The sequence below is a fragment of the Mus musculus genome, chromosome 2 (genome assembly GCF_000001635.26).
Source record: "Mus musculus strain C57BL/6J chromosome 2, GRCm38.p6 C57BL/6J".
In the NCBI taxonomy this organism is placed as follows: Eukaryota; Metazoa; Chordata; class Mammalia; order Rodentia; family Muridae; genus Mus; species Mus musculus.
In genome coordinates, this window is record NC_000068.7 from 34,893,366 (window position 1) to 34,915,412 (window position 22,047).

The 22,047-nt window shown below is 52.1% G+C and overlaps 1 protein-coding gene across 7 annotated transcripts; it reads right to left on the reverse strand.

Annotated features, from left to right (window-relative positions):
* Positions 1 to 386: 386 nt before the first annotated feature.
* Positions 387 to 20,988, reverse strand: Phf19 (PHD finger protein 19). Of its 7 annotated transcripts, none has more exons than XM_006498379.2 (15): positions 20,576 to 20,712; positions 18,252 to 18,440; positions 17,799 to 17,880; positions 13,640 to 13,735; positions 13,093 to 13,193; positions 12,085 to 12,233; positions 10,690 to 10,785; positions 9,987 to 10,055; positions 9,771 to 9,891; positions 7,695 to 7,762; positions 6,218 to 6,379; positions 5,559 to 5,646; positions 4,709 to 4,794; positions 3,692 to 3,787; positions 387 to 2,696 (listed from the first exon to the last, which is right to left on the reverse strand). In XM_006498379.2, exons 2-15 carry the CDS (start codon positions 18,429 to 18,431, stop codon positions 2,354 to 2,356), a joined length of 1,737 nt encoding a protein of 578 aa, XP_006498442.1. In that variant the 5' UTR covers positions 18,432 to 18,440; positions 20,576 to 20,712; the 3' UTR covers positions 387 to 2,353. The 7 variants fall into 7 exon arrangements, with proteins under 7 accessions (XP_006498442.1, XP_006498443.1, XP_006498444.1 ...); NM_028716.4 differs by having other exon boundaries at positions 390 to 2,696; positions 18,252 to 18,437; positions 20,576 to 20,611; XM_006498382.4 differs by lacking the exon at positions 387 to 2,696 and having other exon boundaries at positions 3,696 to 3,787; positions 5,614 to 5,646; positions 18,252 to 18,437; positions 20,576 to 20,988.
* Between the last annotated feature and the right edge of the window lie 1,059 nt (positions 20,989 to 22,047).

Consider the following 22,047-nt stretch of genomic DNA (forward strand, 5'->3'; position numbering starts at 1 on the left):
TGACGTTCCCAGGCACTCTCCAGTCTTTATGGTCAACCCCAGGCTATAGTCCTCTATTATTAGTACTAATAAAAAGGCATGGTATGCCTCTTTAGTCAACAATTTTCAGGTAAATATAATAATGAGGAAAGGAATGTGAAGGACAAAGTATTTTAAGACTAACATGATTTGAGGACTTCCTGAGAGTTCTAATTTATTCCTAAACCCTAAGGGTGAATGGTTGCTGTTACTCAACAGCGAGAGAGAGAGAGAGAGAGAGAGAGAGAGAGAGAGAGAGAGAGAGAGAGAGAGAGAGAGAGAGAGAGAGCAGAGGGCTGGCCTCGCCATCCTCTGCCTAAACTTTAGGAAGCCAAGAAAAGAACTCACAGCCAGCTCCAAGGACACGCTTACATTGTAAACCAGACACATCAATTATAACTTTAATATAACAAATATTATTAAAAGCAGCAATTTAAAACCAAAATCTTTTCAAAGGTGCACAGGGTTATACCATCAGTTGGCAGTAATGCAGCTATTATTTTGTAGGAGTGAAATGCTGCCATGGGAAGTCCAGGGACCTGGTCAGGCCTTGTGCTAGGATCCCCAACGGGACGGGCACCCCTCCTGCCTTCCTGCTCCTCAGGCCCAGAGCTTCTGGGGCACAGCAGAGGAGGGGCAGATGTACAGATAGCCATCCTAACTCTGGCTTCCCCAGTGGCCTGGAAAACACGTGTTGGAGGTTGCCATGTTCACTGAAGCCAACAGGAAGCCACAAATTTGACCCCAGTTCCCACAAGCCTAGGAGTTGGCTTCCCAACTCTCCTTCCACCAGGCCCCACTTTGGGACCTCAGTGGCGGCAGCTGTGGGACTGACAACTGGGCCCAGTGTCCATCTGCTTATCCCTGCCTGAGCCCAGACAGGAAGGCAGAGGGAAGTAGGTAGCTGTGTCTATGAGAGGCGAGGTTTCTTTGCAAGGCACCATGGTGGCTGAGGTTTAAGGCAGGGGACATCTAACCTACTGCAGGGACCCTCCTTAATGCTCACGGGAAGGTGTGAAGGGGTCAGACCTAGTCATGGGAATATCAGCACCTTTGGTATAGTCTGATGTCACCATGTGGTCCATCTTCCCACCCCCAGCTGGAAGCTACAGCAGCAGTCAGGGAGGCTAGTCTCAGTCTGGTGCCCTTGCCTCCCACTTCAATGGCAGTTCTTTCCATTTCTCCAACTGAGTGAGTCAATTTCTGTTTCTGTAGGCAAAGTAAGGGCTCCCTGCCCACCTCCTGGTTTCTCCCCAGACACGGCTAAGCTTGACCATTCTAAGAATTCTATTTGTACCATTGATGACAAAGCCTTCCTTTCTGAAGGGAACCAACGATTCAGGCCCTTGTAAACTCCAAACCTGTCCCCAAAGTGATTGTCAGCTCCAGGGCAAGGCAGGAGCCATGCAGGAGAGGGGTATATTTTGTGCTTCTCTGTGGGGCCAAGGCTGCTTCACAGGCCAGAGGAGGCAGGGGTTTGGTTCTCACATTTAACTGCAGCATGTATCCCTGGAAGAGGCCAAGGACGGGGGGCCAGGGGGCCCTGGCAGGAGTAGGTGGTGGCTGTACACACAGTGTTTGGGATGGGATTTAATCTGGCTTAGTCTTCTTCCCCATCCTTTCCTCCCAGATCTGTGTGTTTAAGACACGTCTATGCAGCAGGGCCAGGTCCCAATCCTTGACAACAGTAAAGGGTTGTTGCTGGGACAGGCAAACTTCTGGAAACCTTGGCCCTGCCTGACTTCCTTAGTCTCCCCTCCTCAATAAAAGACCCTGATTCTTGTCCCTTCTGCAGAGACCCAGCTCACCACTCCCCAGACTCTGGGTCCTAGGCATCCTAAACTTTCTCAGGCACCCCCTACCTTCCTGGGGTGAGGGGTACTAGTGAGAAAGCAGAAGACCCCCAAGGTTCCCTTCCCTCACTGTGGTCCTAGTGAGGACCCAGTGAAGCATGCCCAGTGAGGGACAGATGGGTGTATGCCCGTGGAAGATGTGTGTCCACACAAAACACCTGAAAGGGGTGAGAGGGCAGAAGATGGAGAATTGGGGACAACAAAAAACAGATCCAGGGGTTGGAGCCAGGATACTGTCAGAGGAACCAATAAAAAGTTTGAGGGGTGTGGAGTGTAGTATTGACAACGAGAGAATACCAATGGGGTCTCAGAGACTCAGGTACAGCAGCACACAGGCCTTGGCCTGGCAGGCAGCAGGCAGGGGCCACAGGCAGGATGTCCTGTTTCACCACCACCACCCCAAGCCTGGCGAAAACAGGGACCCAGTGGCCTCTTCTGCCCCTCCTTTGGTTTGCAGGGATCTGGGCAGCCTCTGAGGGTAATCAGTAAGGGGTGGTCCCCTCCCATTCCAACAGGTACTGAACCTTGCCTTCTGGAGTGACCCTCCGCGCCAACACCCGATATTTTTCCCCGCAGGCCAACCGCCCAGCTGCACCAAAGTAGTTGGTGATAGAGGACTTGAGGTGGGACAGGGACGAGTCGTCTCCACTGATGCTTTCAAGTGTGTGGCTGTCGATGCCTTCATCCGGCTGCTCAGGACCCACAGCTCCCTCTGCATTGCTGTCTGAGGCGCAGCGCCCCTCCAGCTCCGCCGCCCTTTGCTTTGCTCGCAGGGGCCTGTGCACTTTGGCTGTCAGCTTCCTCTTGCGGCTGCCTACCGTCCATCTGTATCAGGAGGGGAAGAGGGAGATGCTAGGGATGAGTGGAAACAACCCGAGAGGCCTTTAGGTACCAGGGACTAGGCCGGACCCTGGGCATGGATTGTCTTGTTGGAACTTCAGAGTAGTCCTGTTCTAGGGAAACTGAGGCTCCAGAGAGGACATTGGTTGGGGAGTACAAAGGCCAGGATTTCAAGCTGGGTATGTTCAGTTTTAAAGCGTATGCTGTTTGTATCTGGAAGGGTGGGTCACTGCGGTGTGTGCTTCTGAAGTCCCGCAGTGCAGACCTTGCTTAGGCTCTTCAGTCCTTTGTATGAGCTGGGTGAGCTACGTAGGGACAGAAACTGAAGGGCTTTGCGCCACGCAGGCAGAGGAGCTAGCAAAACAGACACATTAGACAAACCGCCTGTTAACAGATGCCGAGACATGGAGGTGTAGTGAGAACTCAAGGGGGCAGGAAGACTAGGGACGTGTCGCTCAGTGATAGAACACTTGTCTAGTAAGCACGAAGCCCTGGGCTTGGTTCCTAAAGCTACAGAGGCAACAGCAGAGAAGGAGCCCAGGCAGAGAGGTGCACAAGCAGACAAGTTCTATCTATACCCACAAAGTCTCCAAATACTCTAGAATACGAATGCAGAGGGGGCTGTGGCCAGCAGTAAACCAGGTTATACTCTCAGCCAGACCTCACACTCTACCTTTCTACTCTGCTTAAAAGAAATGAATTTTCCTCTTAATGATCCTAGAATACAAACCAGACAGCCAGGAACGGAGAACAGGAGTCTGAGGCACAGATGGCACAGTTACGACCCACAGATGCCAAGAAGCCCAGAAGGAAATGGATTCTTTAATCAAACGGTCCCAGAATTGGGTCACTTGACTAGAGGGATCACATAGCCACTGCAGGCAAAGAATCCCAAAAGGTTGCAGCCAGCAGTAGGGAGTGGCCAGGCTGCAGACCACGGTCCTGTGCAAGGCTGCAGCACACACCCTCAGGAAGCTCACCTGGAGTCGTAGGAGAGGCTGGTGGAGGCAGACCCCGAGGTGCTGGCTGCGTCGGTAGAATCCACATCTGAGAAGAAGGTCTGGCCTGAGCTGCCACTGAGAAGAGAGAAGAGGAGCCCTGCTATTGGCCTGGCCCAGCACTGAGGAGCTTCTCCACCTTCCGTCTCTGACATGGCATCCTCCATCTCAGCAGGGCCAGTCTCCTCACTGCCAAAGATTTTCACCCTATGTCCATCTGTCCTGCTTTTTCACCATTCAGTCATCAGAGCCGACTGTCAAGAAAACTTTCCCAGACCAATCTCCTGTGGCAGCGGACACGCCGGTGACACGGTCCACGAGCCAGTGGGCAGTCGTACAAAGTTTCATGGATTCAAACTGGGGGAAATGAGGCGGTTGGGTGATTAAGGAAGTCGGCTAACGCTGCAAAGTAAGAACTGGTAAGCATAGCCCAGAGCTCCCATCTGGCTCTAAATCCCTCCCCTTCCCGATCCATGACCAACACAGCGTGGTCTTCAGTGATTTCAGGAGTCAAGTGGTAAAAGATGAAATTCTTGCCCTTCAAATACTCAAATAGGGGTACTTCATATCCATGTGAGCAGATAGAAGCAGGCTCCCAAGGCAGCTTGGGAGGATCTGAGAGGGCTTCCTGAAGGAAGCAATATTCTGAGTTTTTGGCTGGGCAGGGCACAGGGTGTTCCAGGAAGAGGACTCAGTATCAACATGGGTGAAACAGTGACAGTACGTATTCATAGACCTTCTGGTCTTAGATGTGAGGCAAGGGAGGGGTTTAGAGAGGTGGACTGCAGGCAAGTCAGCCGGAACCACTGCTTTGGAGGGCAGAGGGCGGTATGTGGAAAGCTGTAGTGTACAAAATTTTCAGGCAGCCCTGTGCATATCGGACCTTTCAGCTGAAGTTTCAGAAGGCCCATGAGGGGCGTGTCCACACCCTCAGGATGTCCCTCCTTCATGCTGGGGCGTAGAGCGCCCCCTTACTGTCAATTCTAGAATAGCAGGTACCTTTTTAAACTCTGAATTTCATCCAGTGTGAAGTCGAATATACTGGCTAGGTGGTGGTCTGTGCTCCAGGCTGAGGTGAAGTCACTCTGTGGACACAACAGAGACGGGGTCAGTCAATGGACCAACGGACCCGCCTCTCCCCAGGCAGCCTTTTCCTCAGCTGAGGGGTGCCTGCTGTTCAGCCAGGGCTGTGAGGGCTGCCATTCCTTGGGTAAAACCTGCCACTTGCTCTGGACTCTAAACTGTGAGCAGAGAGCCAAGTCACCCTGGTGTCTAGCCCTGACTTCTTTCCCAGCCACCTGATTTCTCATTTGCCTCCCTGGGTCTTGGCTGCCTCCATTTGCAAAATGGGAATAACGCAGAGCCTGCTTTCCTGGGGGGCCACAGAAGCAGTTAGGACTCAGTCATGACTATGAAAGTGTTTTGCAAACTGTAAAGCGCAGGAGTGCAGAGGCACACTGTTAACACTAATATCCATAGGGAGGGTTTCAGTAAGGACAACCAGAGAGGGAAACTGTTCTCTGAGACCTGGTTCTAGGCTGGGCTCAGCCAGGACCTTCAAGTGTCCCATATAGAAAGTTGCTGCCCCGACACAGCCCCGTTTTGTCCACACTGGTACTGGGATATTATCTACCCCTGCCCTAACCCGTCTTCTCAGGAGAACTTGTGGGAGATGAGACCACAATAGCGGTCTTAAGGGTGCCTGACTCATCCTTGTTTCTCTGTAATTGGAAGTAGGATATTGGGGTGTCCCTTTGGGTCGGGGATAGTGCGTTATTTTCTGCACAGGACCCCTAACGTGTGTGGCCCCTGCACGTGGAACTGGAGAATAAGAAAACCAGGAACTAACACTGGGAATAGCATCTTCCAGCAAAAACTTTGATCTTTTTCTTCTATAAACTCGCCTTTTCTGCTGCTGGGGTTCCTGAGGCAACAAACTGTGGAGACAGAAAAGGGAGAGGGTGGCCCAGTCAGAGCCGGGGAGGGCCAGGCAGAGAGAGGCTCAGTGGGAGAGGCCTCAGGAGTGCTGGGGGGCAGTGGCCAGTATGGGATCAGGAGGGTTTGGGCAGGGTAGACAGAGCCTGGGAGGAGGCCAACCTCTGGGGCAGTGAATGTGGAGGGGCTTTAGAGAGGAGAAAAAGGAGAGGTGCCTCCTTGCCCCAGCGCCCCTAGAGAGGAGGCTCTGCCCAGCAGGGAGAACAGGGGCATGCCACACATTTCTGTGTCCTTTCACTGCCCAGTCCTAGTGCGGCAGGGCTGGGTCCCAGGATCAGGCTTCCCTGGAGCTAGGAAGTGAGGGGACTGTGTTGAGAGGGACCTAGGAGCGTCTCACTAGCTCTCCCAGAGTGCCTATAGCTGGACCCTGCTGTGTCTAGGACTCCAGGTTTACAGGGGTGCTGCCACACTGCCTGGGCCCATTGCAGAGCTCTCTACTATCTGCAAAAGGTGGGAGCTTAGACAGAGAACCCAAGCTGGCTGCAGCCATGGTGGCCCTCCACCAGCACTGACCCAGGCTTGCTCTTTCCTTTCTTACGAAGCAGCTCGGAGGTCCCTTTGTCACTTGGCATCAACGCCCTGTCGGGAAGCAGTTTTCCTGGAGGGGCAGGCGGGACTCGGATGCGCAGTCGGAAGATGCATTTCTTCTTCTTAATTTCCTTGCCACACAGGAACCTGGGGTGGCAGGAGAGAGGCTTGGGCTGTCAGCTGATCCTCCGGAGACTGAAGCAGATTGCCACCAAGGCCAGGGGCCTCCCCGCCCCGAGAGAATTCACAGTCCCCAGCTGGAGAATGTGGCCAAGTGCCTCCCTGTCCCTGCCACCTGAACGTATTCTATTCTTGCTCTTCCTTGAGGCTTCTTAGCCTTGGCAGCTGCAAGGCCACCGGGTACAGCGGGACCCAGGTACGGGTGCCAGGGCTTAATGTTCTGTGGCCAGGAAGCACCTCCGGGCATATCTCTTATTTCAACACTGGCTGAGTGAGGCCCTGAGGCTGTGTTCAAACCTAGGCCTGTTCTCAGGAAGCTGAGCACTGGGAGGCCAAGGGGTCCCATCCTCAATGGGGAGGTCTTATCGAACCTCAAACTGCAGGAAGGTGTAAGCAGGTCACCCTCCCTGCAAGAGGCTTCAGGCAAGCTTTCACAGAAGCAGGGGCTGTATCTCGTAGCCCAGACTCTCCCTGAAGCTCAGAATCCACCTAGATAGGCCCGTTAAATAGTCCATAACTAAGTTTCTACACTTCTGTAGAAACTACTTGCTGCCAAAAAACGGAATGAAGGTTGGGAACAAGATGCCGAGGCAAGGACAGGAACAAAGTGCTCAATACACGGGACGTGGTGGTGCACACTTGTAAACTCAGCATGGAGGAGGTGGAGGCAGGGGAATCAAGAGTTTGAGCCTGGGCCAGAGTGAGACCCTATCTCAAAAAGCAAGCAAGCAAGCAAGCAAGCAAGCAAGCAAGCAAGCAAGCAGCCAGCCAGCCTGCCAGCCTGCCAGCCAACCAACCAGCCAGCCAACCAGCCAACCAACCAACAAATGGAAAGGAAGCCAAGGGCTGAGCAGGGCTGGCTGACACCCAGAGACCATAAAGCAAAAGGATAACAATGTAATATGCAGACAGGGAGGGTGGTGTCATAAAAGACCTTGAACATGGCTGAAGGGCGAGTGAGTGCTAGAACTTGGGATGGGAAGGCAAAGGCTATGAAGTAGCCCAGAGGCTGAAGCCCTCTAGCTGACCCAGGCATAGAATGGAGCCTAGCATACAACTGAGTCAAGGCTCTGGACACTTGGGAAGACTTTGCAAAGGAAGGCCTCTAGATGTCTTTATTCCCTGGATGGTGGTGGTGGTGGTGGAGGAGGAGGAGGAGGGGGGAGGAGGAGGAGGAGGAAGGAGAGCCAGGCAGGGAGCCCAGCTGGAGCAGACGAAGAGTCTTTAGACTGAAATCCCAGTCAGGATCCACAGCCCTCCCTCCCTCCCTCCCTGCACTCACCGGCTCTTGTAACTGTTGAGAGCGTTGAGGAGATGTGGCCCTCGTTCTGTCATGGGGGTGCTGGTGAGCTATGGGAAGCAGGCCAGCAGGAGAGTTAGATCTATAGAAGCATCTTAGAGGGCACCGGCCTGACCTTGTCACCCCATCTCATGTTCCAGTGGCCTCCAGGGGACAACCATTGGCTTGCAACCTTCTACCTCTCTGAGGTCAGGTTTCCCCATGTGTGATAGAGGGCAAGCTCCTGGCCTCCGTGTTTCAGAAGCTTTACAGGGCCGAGGCTGGAGCCTAGCAGAAGACTGTTTGCCTGTCGCGCATAAGGCCCTGGGTTCACTCCTCAGGGCTGCTTTCTAAACATCCACACGCCTATCCAGTGACGCCACCCTATGAGGTCTATCAGTAATGGAACATGAACGCAAGTTTCACATACACAAATGTGCCCAGTGGCACTGTTTTTGATGGTGGGCAGAGAGAAGATAAACTATGTGCCCAGCCAGTAAACTAGGGAGGACATCAGCTCAGCCATTTAAAAGGTTATGAGAACACTAAAAGCCTAAAACAGCATAACACTAACTGAGAAGAGATGACCTAAAACAGTATGTAAATTCTTGTAAACCATAAAAAGGGAACAGGATATAGCCATGATTTATTTCTAGTTATTTCTGAGTAGTGAAAATATGAATCTTTAAAAAGTAAACTTCTGTTTTGATCATTTAAAATTTTCCATTAGGAACACTTTTTTAAAAAAAAATTTTATTTGTATGAGTGTTTTACCTGCGTGTGTGTGTGTGTGTGTGTGTGTGTGTGTGTGTGTGTGTGTATCATGTCTGTGCAGTGCCCCCTGGAGGTCTGAAGAGGGCGCTGGATCACTGGAACTGGAGTTATAGACAGCACTGGTAAGGTGCCATGCATGTATGGGAGTGAGGCTTGGGATCTGGCAAGGGCAGTGTGAGTGTTCCTACCTGCTGAGCATCTCGCTAGCTCCTATGCATATATACACCAGAAAAAGTTATTAAAACATTCCAGCTCTAGGGCCTGGCGAGGTAGCTCTGTGGTTAAGAGCAATTGTTCCAGCCGAGGACCGTGGTTTGATTTGCAGCACCAACACAGAAGCTAACCACCATCCATAACTTCAGTTTTAGGGAACCCAACACCTTCTTATGGCATCTGTGGTCACCAGGCACACAAATGGTGTGTAGATATGCACGTGAACAAAACATTCATGTGCATTAAATAAATCTAAAAACCATACTGACTCTATTCTTCAAGGCTTTCTGTGTGCCTTATAATTTACCAAACGCCACCATAAATGAAGACATATATACATACAACTGATAGTACATGGTAAGATTTACCTATTTGTTATATTTTAAAAATTATACGTGTGTGTGTGTGTATGTGGTGTGTAGCATGTGCACGCCATAGCACATGTTTGGTGGGCAGAGGACAACTTGGGCCCTGGCTCAGTTCTCTCCTTCCACTCCCAGGGTCCTGAAGATGGAATTCAGGCTGTCAGACTTGGTGGAGAACACCCTAACCTCCTGAGCCAACACAATGGCCCTTGTTTGTTTTTTACAATCATAGCTTATCAAAGAAGGGTTGGGTAGTGAGTGGGAGACATTTCATTCTGCAATAGTAAAGAGGACTCTGAGGGAAATGTTAGGGCAGAGGGTTATGTAACCCCCATGGGAGTGTTAGGTAGCTCTCCAGCTCTGACAGTTTCAAAGTCTGTTAGTTACAGGGCACTGAGGTCCCCAGAAACACAATGCAGAACAAGATCAGCAGAAGACAAAGCCACTGTAATTTCTAACCTAGCCAGGAAATCTGCCAAATACCTTAGCAGAGAGTCCCGCCCACTCCAGCCACACTTGGCGCAATGCCTCAGCTCCCTATAGTGAGTTAGTGAGGTTCCAACTGACCACTGCCCCAACCAGAGGCCAGAAAGCCCCTCCCTGGCACTGGCTTGGAGGTTCTGACTCAAGGAACTGCAGCACAAGGGTGAGAACTCGGATATCTATACCCTTGCCCTGCACTGAGCGATCCTGTGCGGGCACGTCTGGCCCCTGAGACCATATGTACCTTGCCAAGCTGCAGGAGCTCCCAGTGATGGTTGACAAAGGCCAGGATCTCCTCAAAGTCAAAGTACCGCTTCTTGCTCTGTACTCCCAAGTTATAGAGAGCCAGGTGAACTATATCCACCCTGGGTAAGAAAGCGAGGGCCAAGTGAGGCTAAGGGTGAGGGCAGAGGGCAGAGGGCAAAGGAAGAGCTGGTAGGAACAGGTCCCATCCTCTCACCATCGCAAGGGCAGCCTCTCAATATACTCTGGGCCTTGGTTACACACGGAGCAGAAGAACAGGTAGAAGCTGCGGGTAGAAGAGAGGGGCTGTGAGGAGAGGGTCTGTGACCGGAGGGTCTGTGATGGGAGCGCCTCTGCTCCTTGGCCCAGGCCACCTCTCCCCCTCCCACCTGCTTCCCATAGATAGATAGCATCCACTTCTGGGCTGCCAGCCTCTGAACAGTGGAGGGGACAGGGATCAAGGAATATGTCTCCACCCCTCTCCAAAGATCACTGCCTTAGAACTTAGCTTACTTAGTTCACAGGCTGGGTGGTAGTGGTCACCACTGTCCCTTCTGAGACCCCTCCCCTCCCCTTTGCCAGCCACCAGCCAAAGAAGTATAATAATTGACTTAGCCTAGCCCATCCCTTAGAGACCATCCATTTCCCTAGTGGTGTTTACAGTAACTCTTGGTAAGGCTAAGGCAGAGACTTTCATCTCTCCTTCCTGAGATATTTGTAGAGTCTGGCACTTGTAAAGGCAGGAATGTGCTTGAGGTTCCCCACAAATCAGCAGCAACTAGGCATGTAGCCCAGCATGTTCCTTTGTTGTCTGCTGGCCCAGCATAGCCAGGGTCCCTTTTATCTTGGCTGTCTCCTGTTGACAAGTCTAGGCTATCACAGACCCCCCTTTGTATGCTATCTGGAAGCTGATCACCTACCGGTCTCCAAACACCATAGGCTCACTAAGGCACTGTGTGCAAGCCTCATGGAACCACTGCCTACACCGGTAGCACTGTAGCATCCGAAGGTACCACCTGGAGGCACAGAAGAGCTAGGTCAGCCATCACAGCCCATTTGACAGATGAAGTAGTTCAAATGGCAAAGTCAGAGGCTAGCTGGGCCATAAACATAGCTTCCAGACACTCTAAAACTCAGGACCGGGGGAGGAGCAGTCTGCCATCTACTGAGGGTAGATATCCTGCCTCTGTGCAGACAGCCCAAAGGAGCAGGTTTCACTGTCCTTAGAGGCCCAGGTTGGCAAGCTAGACCAGATTCTGGCCCCTCAGCAAGACAAGAATCTCCTCCACCACCAGTGGCTGATTATCAATTCCCAGCCCATGTGAGCTTTTATATAGTTCCCGATGCTCACAACCACACAAAGAAACACTAGTAAGTGAACTGTGAATCCAGGAAGGCACAGCTGGCAAAGTTCTGTGCCAGGTAATGGACATTTGTCAAGTCTAGGCTCTTAGCTGTCTCATTACTTCCACCTTTCTCAGGCGACTCCAAGAAAAGCACTCCGTCTTCTACTCTCCATTGCTATCTGTACATGTTCTCTCTGAGCCTACTTTCAGGGCCCTTCTCTTAAGACTCCTAGGTAACTCTCCTGGCTCCCCTGGGACCAGACCTGCTTTATGGCAGCTATTCTACCCCCTGGGCCCGCCTCTAAAGCTTGGCCCTCACAGACCACTCTGGGTCTCCCTCCTGAAGCCTCCTGCAAAGTGACACAGCCTCAACATTAAAATCTGCCCTCCCTAAAATGACATCGCGGATCCGCCCCTCCAGATACCGCCTCCATGGCCTGACACCTAGGCTCCACCCTTCCGACTGTCACTTTCAGGCCCGTCCTCCCTAGACCTAATACTCAGCTGGCACTCTGGATTTGCCCATCCAAGACACGCCTCCAAGGCCTGACACTAAAGCCCCGCCTCGCAGCTGTCACTCTGGGTCCACCTCTCTAGATCCCGCCTTCACAGTCTGACACTCGGACCCCGCCCCTGAGCTGTCAAATTTCTCTAGGTCCCGCCTCTACAGCGTGACACTAAGGCCCCGCCCCATGGCTCCAGGTCCGCCCCTCCAGATCCCGCCTCCAGACGCTCACACCCCACAGCCCAGCTGTCACTCCAAGTTAACCCCTCCAGAGTCTGACGCTCAGGCCCCGCCTCTAAGCTGTCACTTGGAGTGCGCCCCTCCAGGTTCCGCCTCCAGAGCCAGTTACTCAAGCCCGCCCCGCCCCTCAGGCTGTCACTCAGGCTCCGCCCCCTGAGTTGAGGTTCTCCCGGAGCCTGTCAGTCCCACCCTGCAGTCCCACGTGCCCCGCTCTGTAGCCTTACTCTCCAGGCCCGCCGCAGTAGCAGTAGCATTGCTGCTGGTTAGTGCGATGGGGCGAGTCCCAATCGAGTTCCTCCGGCTGGTAGGACAGCACCATTTTCACTGCCTGCAGCGTCTTGGCGATGGCGCCTTTCTTCAAAGCGCCACCTTTCTAGGGGGAGATAAAGTCCAGGTCACCAACCACACCTGTCAGCACATAGCTATCAGGAGAAATGCTGCCAGGGTTTGGGGAGACGCAGGCATTTTATGAGCATCAGAAAAACGAGGAACTTTTTCTTACCAATCCTAAACCCATCCTGTTCCCCTTAGAGATATTCATTAATAGCATCAGTTGTAGTAAGGACACACACACACACACACACACACACACACACACACACAGAGTCTGTGAAAGAATATATTTATCTTAACAAGAGTTAAAAAAAAAAAAAAAGAAGTAGCCGGGCGTGGTGGCACATGCCTTTAATCCCAGCACTCGGGAAGCAGAGGCAGGCGAATTTCTAAGTTCGAGGCCAGCCTGGTCTACAAAATGAGTTCCAGGACAGCTAGGGCTATACAGAGAAACCCTGTCTCGAAAAACCAAAAAACAAACAAACAAACAAAAAACCCAAAAACAAACAACAAAACAAAACAAAACAACAACAACAAAAAACAAAACCAACCAACCAACCAACCAAACAAAAGAAGTAATAAAAATAATACCACGTGTTAGGGGCAGGTACATATCATTGTCTTTTAATAGCACATGGCCCTTTATTGGGGACCTCCTACTGACACAAAACTGTCCATTTTATGGTTGGGGAAACTTGAGGTTTAGAGAGATTCTGAAATCTGGTCTAAGACAGTGAGCACCCTGTGTCTCCATGGACCAAGTGAAGCCCTTCTGCCTAGAGTACAGCATCAGCAATGAAGTCTCAGGCCTGAGTCTCTGGGGCTCTGGTCTGGCCAGTCGGAAGGCAAGGGCTGGGGGTGGGGGGTGGGACTGGGGGTGGGGGTAGGGAGGTGCTCACCCTCACAGCCAGTGCGAAAATGCAGCGTCGGCAGAACCAATGAGTGAGGAGGGGCCAGTTGGCATCAACTGCGATGGGGATGTGGCACTGTTGGTGGTAACCTGGGGTGAAGGTGGGGATTGCGAATCACTCACTCACAAGGGAACAGTGGCCCAAGGTCAGTTGGCCATAGGCAGCGAGACTAGCTGAGCTATGGCAAGCCCTAGGGAGCTCTGCCTGCCAGCTTTCAGGGTACTGGCTGGTGGTACCCACCCAGAAGCCAAGCTGATAACCAGTAAGGCACAAAAAGACAGTACTGGCCACTGCAAGAGGCACCAAGGGCTGGCTTCAGCACCTGCCTTCCTCTGCCTAGGAGGGCCACAAACTACATTTCCCATTGCTTTTGGTCACCTTTCCCCAAGGCAGGAGGAACCCAGGATAGGAGAAATAGGAAGCTAGCTGGGACCACAGCAAGTGCGATGTGGGAGGGGCCACAAAGTGGGAGGGACCACAAAGTGGGAGGGGCCCGCAGGGCAGTGCCTTCACAGTGAGCTGTTCACCCACTCACCCAGGCCACACTTCCCACAGATGAGGATCTCGTTCATAGGCCCTGAAGTCTTCCCCATGCAGACGTCACACTTGGGCTCCTCTCCCGGAACACCAGCTGAAAAAGAAGTCCCCTCAACTCAGATCCAGCTCACACCACCAAGAACTAGTCAGAATCATCTGCTGGGAGGGAATCTACACTTGGATCTGGGGAGGAGCTCTTAGGCCCCCTACTGGGAAATTTAGTTCTGCTGTTCAGCTAAGTTGACACAGAGTCTAGATATACGTTATACCCATTCAGCCTTAACCAGAGATGCGTCTGCTTCCTGTGAGCTTCGGAGAGTGCAGAAACAGCTGTATAAAATGCAGAGAATAAGAGACACTTGAAGCTCAGCTCTAAACACGACTTCCACACCATACCCTCATGGGACACTCTTGAAGAGGGGCCAGAATGAACGTAAGAGCTGAGAGGCCGGAATAAGGACTGTGAAATGCCATTGTCTGAGTGTAGCCCCTGTAATGAACTCTTAGCAACTGCAGATGACAAAGGGTCTACATAAGAATGGATCCATCCACACCAGATATTGACGGCAGGGCCACAGGGTGCCTATCTTTCACTGCTGAGCAAACCCTGTCTGGGGGGGGGGGGAATGTAGGTTTATAATGAGACTCTATGTTCCCATCATGATCCTCATCTGTGGGAAGTGTGGCCTGGGCGAGTGGGTGAACAGCTCACTGTGAAGACCCTGCCCTGCTGAGCAATTTCATATTGATACATTTGGGGAGGGGATGGTGAGTTACTGCCTTCAGCTGTGTACCCATTGATTCTACTGGATTCCAGTAGGTAGTCCCGGTCCAACAGACACACAGATGACCAAAGGGGTCACACAACAAAACCAAACATCAACCATCTGGGAAAGGGGCAGGGAGGGAGGAGGGAAGAGATGGGGGGGGAGCACTAGGGAGGATTGAGGAGAGTGTAACCAGAATGTACCAGTATAAAACTGTCAGGGACTTTAGTTGTTAAAGCAATCATAATAAAAATCGCAGAGCAGGAACTGAGCTGCTGAGCACCGCGCTTCACACCCCACCCCACCCCACAAGCAGCCTCGATGAATCTCCCCAGGCTCTCAGAGGTGTCTCCTAACACCTGCTCCAAAGATGGGGAAACTGAGGCTCAAGAAGTCAGGGTCCTTGCTCAGCTGGGAAGCACGAGAGTGAGATTCAAACACACCACCACTGCTCCGCTAAGTCTTTGCACCTCGGGCACATCCAGTTCCCTCTCCTACCTATTCCAACCTGTTTTATGTTTAAACATTTTTGTGTCAAGTGACATTTAAAATGCCTACTTTGTGATAAGAATGTAGGTTTTTTTGTTTTTGGTTTATTTTTGGTTTTTCGAGACAATAGTTTCTCTGTGTAGCCCTGGCTGTCCTGGAACTCACTTTGTAGACCATAGACCAGGCTGGCCTCGAACTCAGAAATCCACCTGCCTCTGCCTCCCAAGTGCTGGGATTGAAGGTGTGAGCCACCACGCCCAGCTTAAAAATGTAGGTTTATAATGAGACTATGTTCCCATCAATCGTGAACTCACAGAAAGTCCTATTTAAACAACAGCCTCACTCACATCTCCTCCCTGTTATTTCAATTCAAGACCCAGACACCCATTCATCTTTCTGTAACCACTGCAGCTACATTTCTAGTCAGAGTTCTCTTAAAGCACACTGCATAGCCTTTATTGCATCTGAAGTCACTTTTATTTCCAAATGTCTAGGAAATTGAAATGTCACTACAAATTTGTGTTTTGAATCAAAATACAAAGTCCAGATTTAGTGACCAGTTAATTTGTTTATCTTAGCTTATTTTAGACCTGGGGTTTAGACCCAGAGCCTGTTCTTGCTGGGTACTCTCTCTCCCACTGAAGTAAACCCCAACTGCTAATACAGTTATGGAACGGCTCCCTTTTTTGTCTTCTTTTGTTAAATATATTTTTATATCTCAAGTGTTTGAATGGCTATGTTAAGTATATTTCTCCTTTTGGAGGGTGCAGTGATGCTAGGCATCAAACCAAAGACTGTACATTCTAGGTAACGCATACCCTGACCTACAAATGCAACTTTCCGGTGTCTATATATGCATGAAGGTTAGCGTGTGTGCAGATGCACATGTGTGCAGGTCACATTGGTCGGGGGCAGCCATCTTTCTTTCTGAGTGTCTCACTGCGATGCAGGGTTCACTGACTAGGCTGACTGGCTAGTGAGTTCCAGCTATCTGCCTGTCTTTACCTCTCCAGAGCTAGGATGACAAGTATGAACCACTATGCCAGCTTTCTCTGAAAGATACATTGGGTTTTTTCTGAGTACAGGTTTTGCCTGCATGGATGTGTGTGTGCACCACTCACAAGTCTGGCGCCTGTGGAAGTCAGAGAGGGTGTTGGATCACCCAGGACTGCATTTACAGGTGGTTGTGAGCCACCATGTGGGTTCTGGGAACCAGACTCAGGTCTTCTGCAGGAGCAGTGCATGCTGGTAACTGCTAAGCCATCTCTCCAGCCCCTTAAATACATCTTGATGCCCTACTTCTGTTTTCTTATTCAGAAGGCTCCCTGAAAAATTTCCTGGTTTTGTTTCTATAGATTTTGAGTCTTGCTATGTAGCTCAGGCTGGCCTTGAACTGGTAATCTTCCCTCTTCATTCTCCTTAGGATGAAAGCTCTGTAAAGGCAGAAATGGTATTTCTGGCAGGTAGTAGGTGGTTCAAGACGTATTTGTTGACTAAGGACCTTGCCTTGTTCAACACCCAAGGAAGGTGGTTGAGCCTCTGATTCCTTGATAAAGTGATATATCTTAACTGCATTATGCCCAGCCTTGAGCACTCATCCTAGGGAATGCCAAAGGCTCACCTGCCTGCCAGGAACAATCGGCTATTTATGGGACAACCTGTTCCTAGCTACGTACCTACTGCGCTCCACCTGGTTCCTGGCACACAGTGGGATGCTTCCACCTGGTTCCTGGCACACAGTGGGATGCTTTCTAGACCCTGAATGTTGAAACATCTTTCCTTTGCTGCTGGAGTTTTGTGCTTTTCATAGCAGTGTAGCCAGCAGGGAATGCTTATAGCTTTGCATCAACAGATTTAGGTTGCAAGGGGCTAGAGGGGGAAAAAAACAGTATCCCCTGGCCACATTTTGGAGAAAAAAAAATAGTTTGAAAGACATAAAAAGTGGCTTCACCCTGTGGCCTGTTTGGCTGGCTTCTTGAAATAATCTTTTTCAGTAACAGATTCTTATAAACATTTTTCTTACCGTGTAGCAGCACTGGGACGCGCATTCTACATGCATGCATCACCATATCTGAGCTTCCCAACAGCGACGTTAGAAAAGTGACATCATTGCTCAAGGCTGTGTAGCTTTGTAGTAGATAGATTGGGAACGAGGTCCAGAGTCTGTCTGACCCTAGAACCTGCCTCAGTGGGCCACATCATAAATGATACTCAATAAGTTTCTTCTCTCATGTTAGTGGTCATGGGTGCTACGCCAGGGTCATAGTTCCATGATAAAAACACATAGGTACCATGACTAGTGATCACCCAAGTCTGTCCTAGGTAGATTGAATGACCCCAACTGGCCATATCTATAGCACAGTGTCAGCTATCTGAAGGCAGGGCTGGTACTCAGTCTAGCTCCCTTTCATCCTGGCCGATGCCCCTGCTCCCTCTCCGCATGGCCACTTTCATGCTTTCCTGGCTACACTCCCCCCACCCCCCACCCATTTTCTTCACATATAAATAGGGAACACAGTTCAAGTCTCTAACTGGCAGCCCTTCTCCTCTGGCCTCTTCCTCCTCTCTAGCTCTAGGAGAGCCAGAATAGCAGACGCCATTCAAGGACACAAACTGCAGGCCTGAGACCTGGTCCAAGCACCCTGAGTGCCAAGACAAGCCGGAGCTCCTCTTCCACCTGCCCTGCTCCCCCCCCCCCCCCCGCCTGAAGTGTGAGCATTCAGAACAGAGATCCATGAGTAGACGTTTAATTATCTTTTCTGATGGGCCCAAGATGTGTACTCAAGGCACGGAGTTCATGGACTAACACAGATGGCAAGAGAAAAAGGTGACAGAGAAGGAAGAACTGAAGGCAGAGAGGAGCAGGCATGGGGGAGGGGCGGTAGACACTTGGACACTCACCATGCTGGATGTCCTTCCACAGGACCCAGTATTTGGAATTATCTTCAAAAGTCACAAGGCAGCTTTGCTTAGGACTGCTGACCTGAGGCAAAGAGAGGAGAGCATGGAGGAGCAGCAGGGAGGAGCAGCAGAGAGGAGCTGGGTCTCAGTCTTCCTCCATCTCCTGGCCGTGTGCTTCAGAAGGAGAGATATGCTCCCCACTTCGAAGTATGACCACCAGGAACAGGGGCACCACTTAATGGGGCTGCTTTTAAGGACAGAAGAGCAGGCCAGAGAGTCTTCTGTACCCTGTCCAGTCTGATGCTTGCTTAAGTTCTCTGAAGAACCTGCTGGGCCACATTGCCCCTGAGGACAGCTCTGTTCCCTTCCACTTCCAGTTTCCAGGCATGAGGGATAAAAAGGGATGAGCAGAAAGACACATGAACCTGGGCCCAAGGACCAGAGCAGACTCACCCGCTTGATCTTGCCAAGGTAATATAGCCCGTCTGTCCACCTGCATAGCACGAACTGTCCCTCTGTCACCTTAGACATCAAGTCTTTGAAGTTCTTTTTGGTCTTAGACAGGCCCCCCTTGTTAGGACTGGTGGCACCAAAGGCTTCCAGAGTCCCTGGTTCCAGAGCTTGAGTCTCCATTAGCTTCTGCTGACATCGGAGAAGAAAGAACAATGTTTATCTTGCCACCTGCTCCTGAAATTCTGTAAGGCTCTCAAATGCATTTATTGACAGGACAACTCTGGGAGGGAGACATTATTATCTCATTCTAGGGATAGGGAAACAGGAGACGCAAGGAGAAGTGGCCGATGACCCAGAGGCAGGGCCATGGCTCACAAGGAGTCAAGGTGGCTCTATACCATACCTAGCTGCTTCTAAGAGAGTGAATCTTCCCACTGTGCCTGGCGCAAAGGACCCATGGATCTGAACCCCACTACGAGTCCAGGAGGCTGAGGCTTTGTCCCATATGTGGGCCAGTTCTGAGGATGCAAGCACTTAAGATGTTATGTTTCCCCTAAAATGTGTTCAGAGAAAGGCCCACCTAGTACTGAAAACTTTTGAGGTGGCATGGGAACCGTGTGACATAGCTACATGCCCTCCTTTTGTAATTCCCCTTTCTATTCTCAATTAACTGATGACTTCATGGGAACCAGTCTGGGGCATTTAAACCTGTCTGAAGCACATCTGCCCACAGCAGCTAAGCCATTCCCATTGCACCTAACACATCTGGCTCTCCCCCATCTCATTGAAGTGCTGCCTTTCGCTTCCCTGCCACAGTGGCTCCTGGTGCAGTGGCCTGAGAATCTCCAAATCTCCACCCTAGAATGGTTGGAGCATCCTGCCCAATTCCCCAGCGTATTCTGCTTCCAACTCTGTCTCAGTTTTCTTCATCAATTATTTCATTCATCTTTTCCAAGCCTATTTTCCTGAGCCTGTCGCTTGCTACTACTGGCTGGCACCTGGTACGGGGAGTCTCAGGACACCCAGCTTCCCTCCAGGAATCTTCCAGAAGGTTTGTGGCTTCCCAAACCTTCAGGAGTGGCCAGCATTATTGCTTTCTCCCCTCCGGGGGGCTCACCTGGCATCACATTCCTCCACATACATACACTCTAAGGTCAAACACAGCTTGCCGTGTGTGGGGATGGTGGGGGCGCTCCTGCTCAGGGTCTCTCCCTCTGCCTAGGTGTTGGGCACCTGGTGCCCTGCCAGCCCACAAGAAGACAGCTCTGGGTGTGTTTCCATGTGAGTGCCTCTTCAGAGAAGGTTAGTCTGGCAATGTGCTAGTCCTATACGTAAAACTAAATACACGTGGACATATGAGGGGCCTGGGGCGGCAGGGCATAGTCAGGGTCTTGGGTCTCCCGATGATGGGAGTAAAGCTCCTCTTGCCTTCTCTCCCTCCTGTCTTTTATTCCAGGGCAGAGGCACAAGCACCAGGTGTGGGCTGTAGTCAGAACTTTTGCCCTCTTCCCTGGCACTTGGCTCTTTGGGAGCTGGGAGGTCCCTGCTTGCTTGGGCCTGGAGTACCGCAGGGCCGGCCGGCCTCAGCAGGTTCACAAACTGACATTTCCTCCCCCACTGAGCTTTTGGGGGCAAGCCGGGTCGCTGCGCCCCCGAGGCCGTGCTGGGCCCCCGGGTGGTGGCCCCCCCATCCCGCCTCCATCCTCCTGGAGAGGGCCCCCGAGGGCTGTGATTGGCTGATTCAAACCCATCGGCACAGAAATGCTTGTTTGCGGGTTCCCGTCGGAGTCCAGTTCAAATCCGCGGCACTGGGCGCGCGGGGCCGGGCGGGGGCAGGAAGCGCGCATGATTCATGCGCCGAGGCCTCTCCAGGGCGGCCGTTGGCTTTTTAAAAGGGTGTTCAGGGGGGAGGATAGCTTGCAGAAAGTGTCCCCTTCAGCTTCAGGCACTCCTTTCCTCAGTTGCTCTAATTGCAAACTTTCTCCCGCTCCCAGCCGATCGTGCCTTACTTTGGACGTGAGCAAAATCCCAAATGTCCTGCCTATCCTCCTCTCCATAGCTTTAAATGGAAAAGAAAAGGCACACGGCCACAAACGGAGACCTGTCACCCACACCCTGGCCAGCGTTGGGATTGTGGCTGGGACTCCCGCTGCCCTGAGGGTACCGCTCGGGCTCCATCTCTATCCCCATCCCACAAGCGCGCAGCCTCCAGCCCCCGCCCGGGGATCCTAGGGCTCAATCTAGGTTTCTAGGAGAGGGGTCGTGTGCAGGGATTAAAGCGTGAAACGCGGACACTCCCGGGGCGCCCGCAGCGCGGGACTTACCGCGAGGCAGCGCGTCAGCCGGTCCCACTTGGAGTCTGGCCACCAGGCACATCGGCGGCGGCGGTGCGCTCGGCCCAGGGCTGCCTGGCCGAGTGTCCGCCCCTGGGGCCGGGGTAGGGGTCTCGGCGGGGGCGGGGCGGGGCGGGGGCGCCGCGGGGAGGAGGGGACGCGGGGAGGGAGGGGCCGGTGAGCTCAGGAAGGGGCCCCCCGGGCGCGGGGCGCCATCTTTTTCGCGTTTTCCCGCGAATTATTGACGTCCCCGCTTATGTAATTAGCAGGGGCCGCACCGGCTTTGCCATTGGAGCCCGCGGCTGGCGGGGCCCCGCAGCGTCTCCCGGGGCCGCCCCCGCGCAGCGAGTCCAGCGGGCACACGCGGAAACACAGCTGTACAGAACCACGGCTGGGCGAGCGTACGCACACCACACGCACACAGCTACTACACCCAGACCCTTCACGACCCGGGTTGGTCTCCCAGCACCTTGATCTTACAGAACCAACATTCCACACTACTCCTTGGAGACCAGGAAAAGCCTAAGAGAATCAGACACAGGACACACACCACATATATATGTGTGCCATAAGTCACAACACTCAAATGACACTGCCCTCAGCATAGACTCCCGCGAAACCACGTGCAAGGCATACACAAGTCAGCAACATAGAGCCCCGACACAGTGACCACAAGACCCACTCGAGTATGCCAGTCACGCACTGTAGAGTTAACAGTGTAAAAGAGATAGTCACACAGACCATGTGCACAAACACGGCAAATATGAAAAGGGCAAGCTTAAGACAGATCTTGTGGATAGGGCTCCAATCAGATAAGATCTCCCTCCAGGAGAAAAAAACCAGAGTGTCCTGAACCAGACGCACTCTTGGCGCCAGAGCTTGAGATAGTGTCGGTCAACACCCCCTACCTGCATCCCTGCTTTCAATCTGGACTGCCCACTGCACCTGCTCGAATGGCTCCCTGCAGACACACCCTGCTGGGATGAGTGCATTCCTGGTGTGCTCTTTCCTCCTAGAGCCTTCCCTGTTCATTTTTCAGGGTTCACATTGGCCCTCTGCTCCCTGGGGTGTGGGCAGTCTGGCCTGCAGCTCCTGTCTGCCCCCTCAGTTTGAGATACAGGAGTCCTCTTCCACATGCCCACATTCCCCTTTACTTCTGGGTCTTACTGCTCCTCCTGAGGATTTGACCCACAGCAGAATCTGGCTGAGCCTGGAAAGGAAGTTGGTAGCAGCCCCACCAGACAGGCTCTTCCAGCCCAGGAAGGCATAGCTGCACACCACTTTCTGCAGAGATAACCCTTCTCTGTACAGGAAGCTCTGTCATGAGCCTCTAGGCTGGCCAGAGGCACCTTTAGGATTCCAGGGACAGAGACAACAGAGCAAGCCTGGCTTTGTAACTCACAGGCTGGCGCCACCTATTCCTGGATGTGAGATTGAGTGTGTCACTTTAGTTGTCCAGCTGT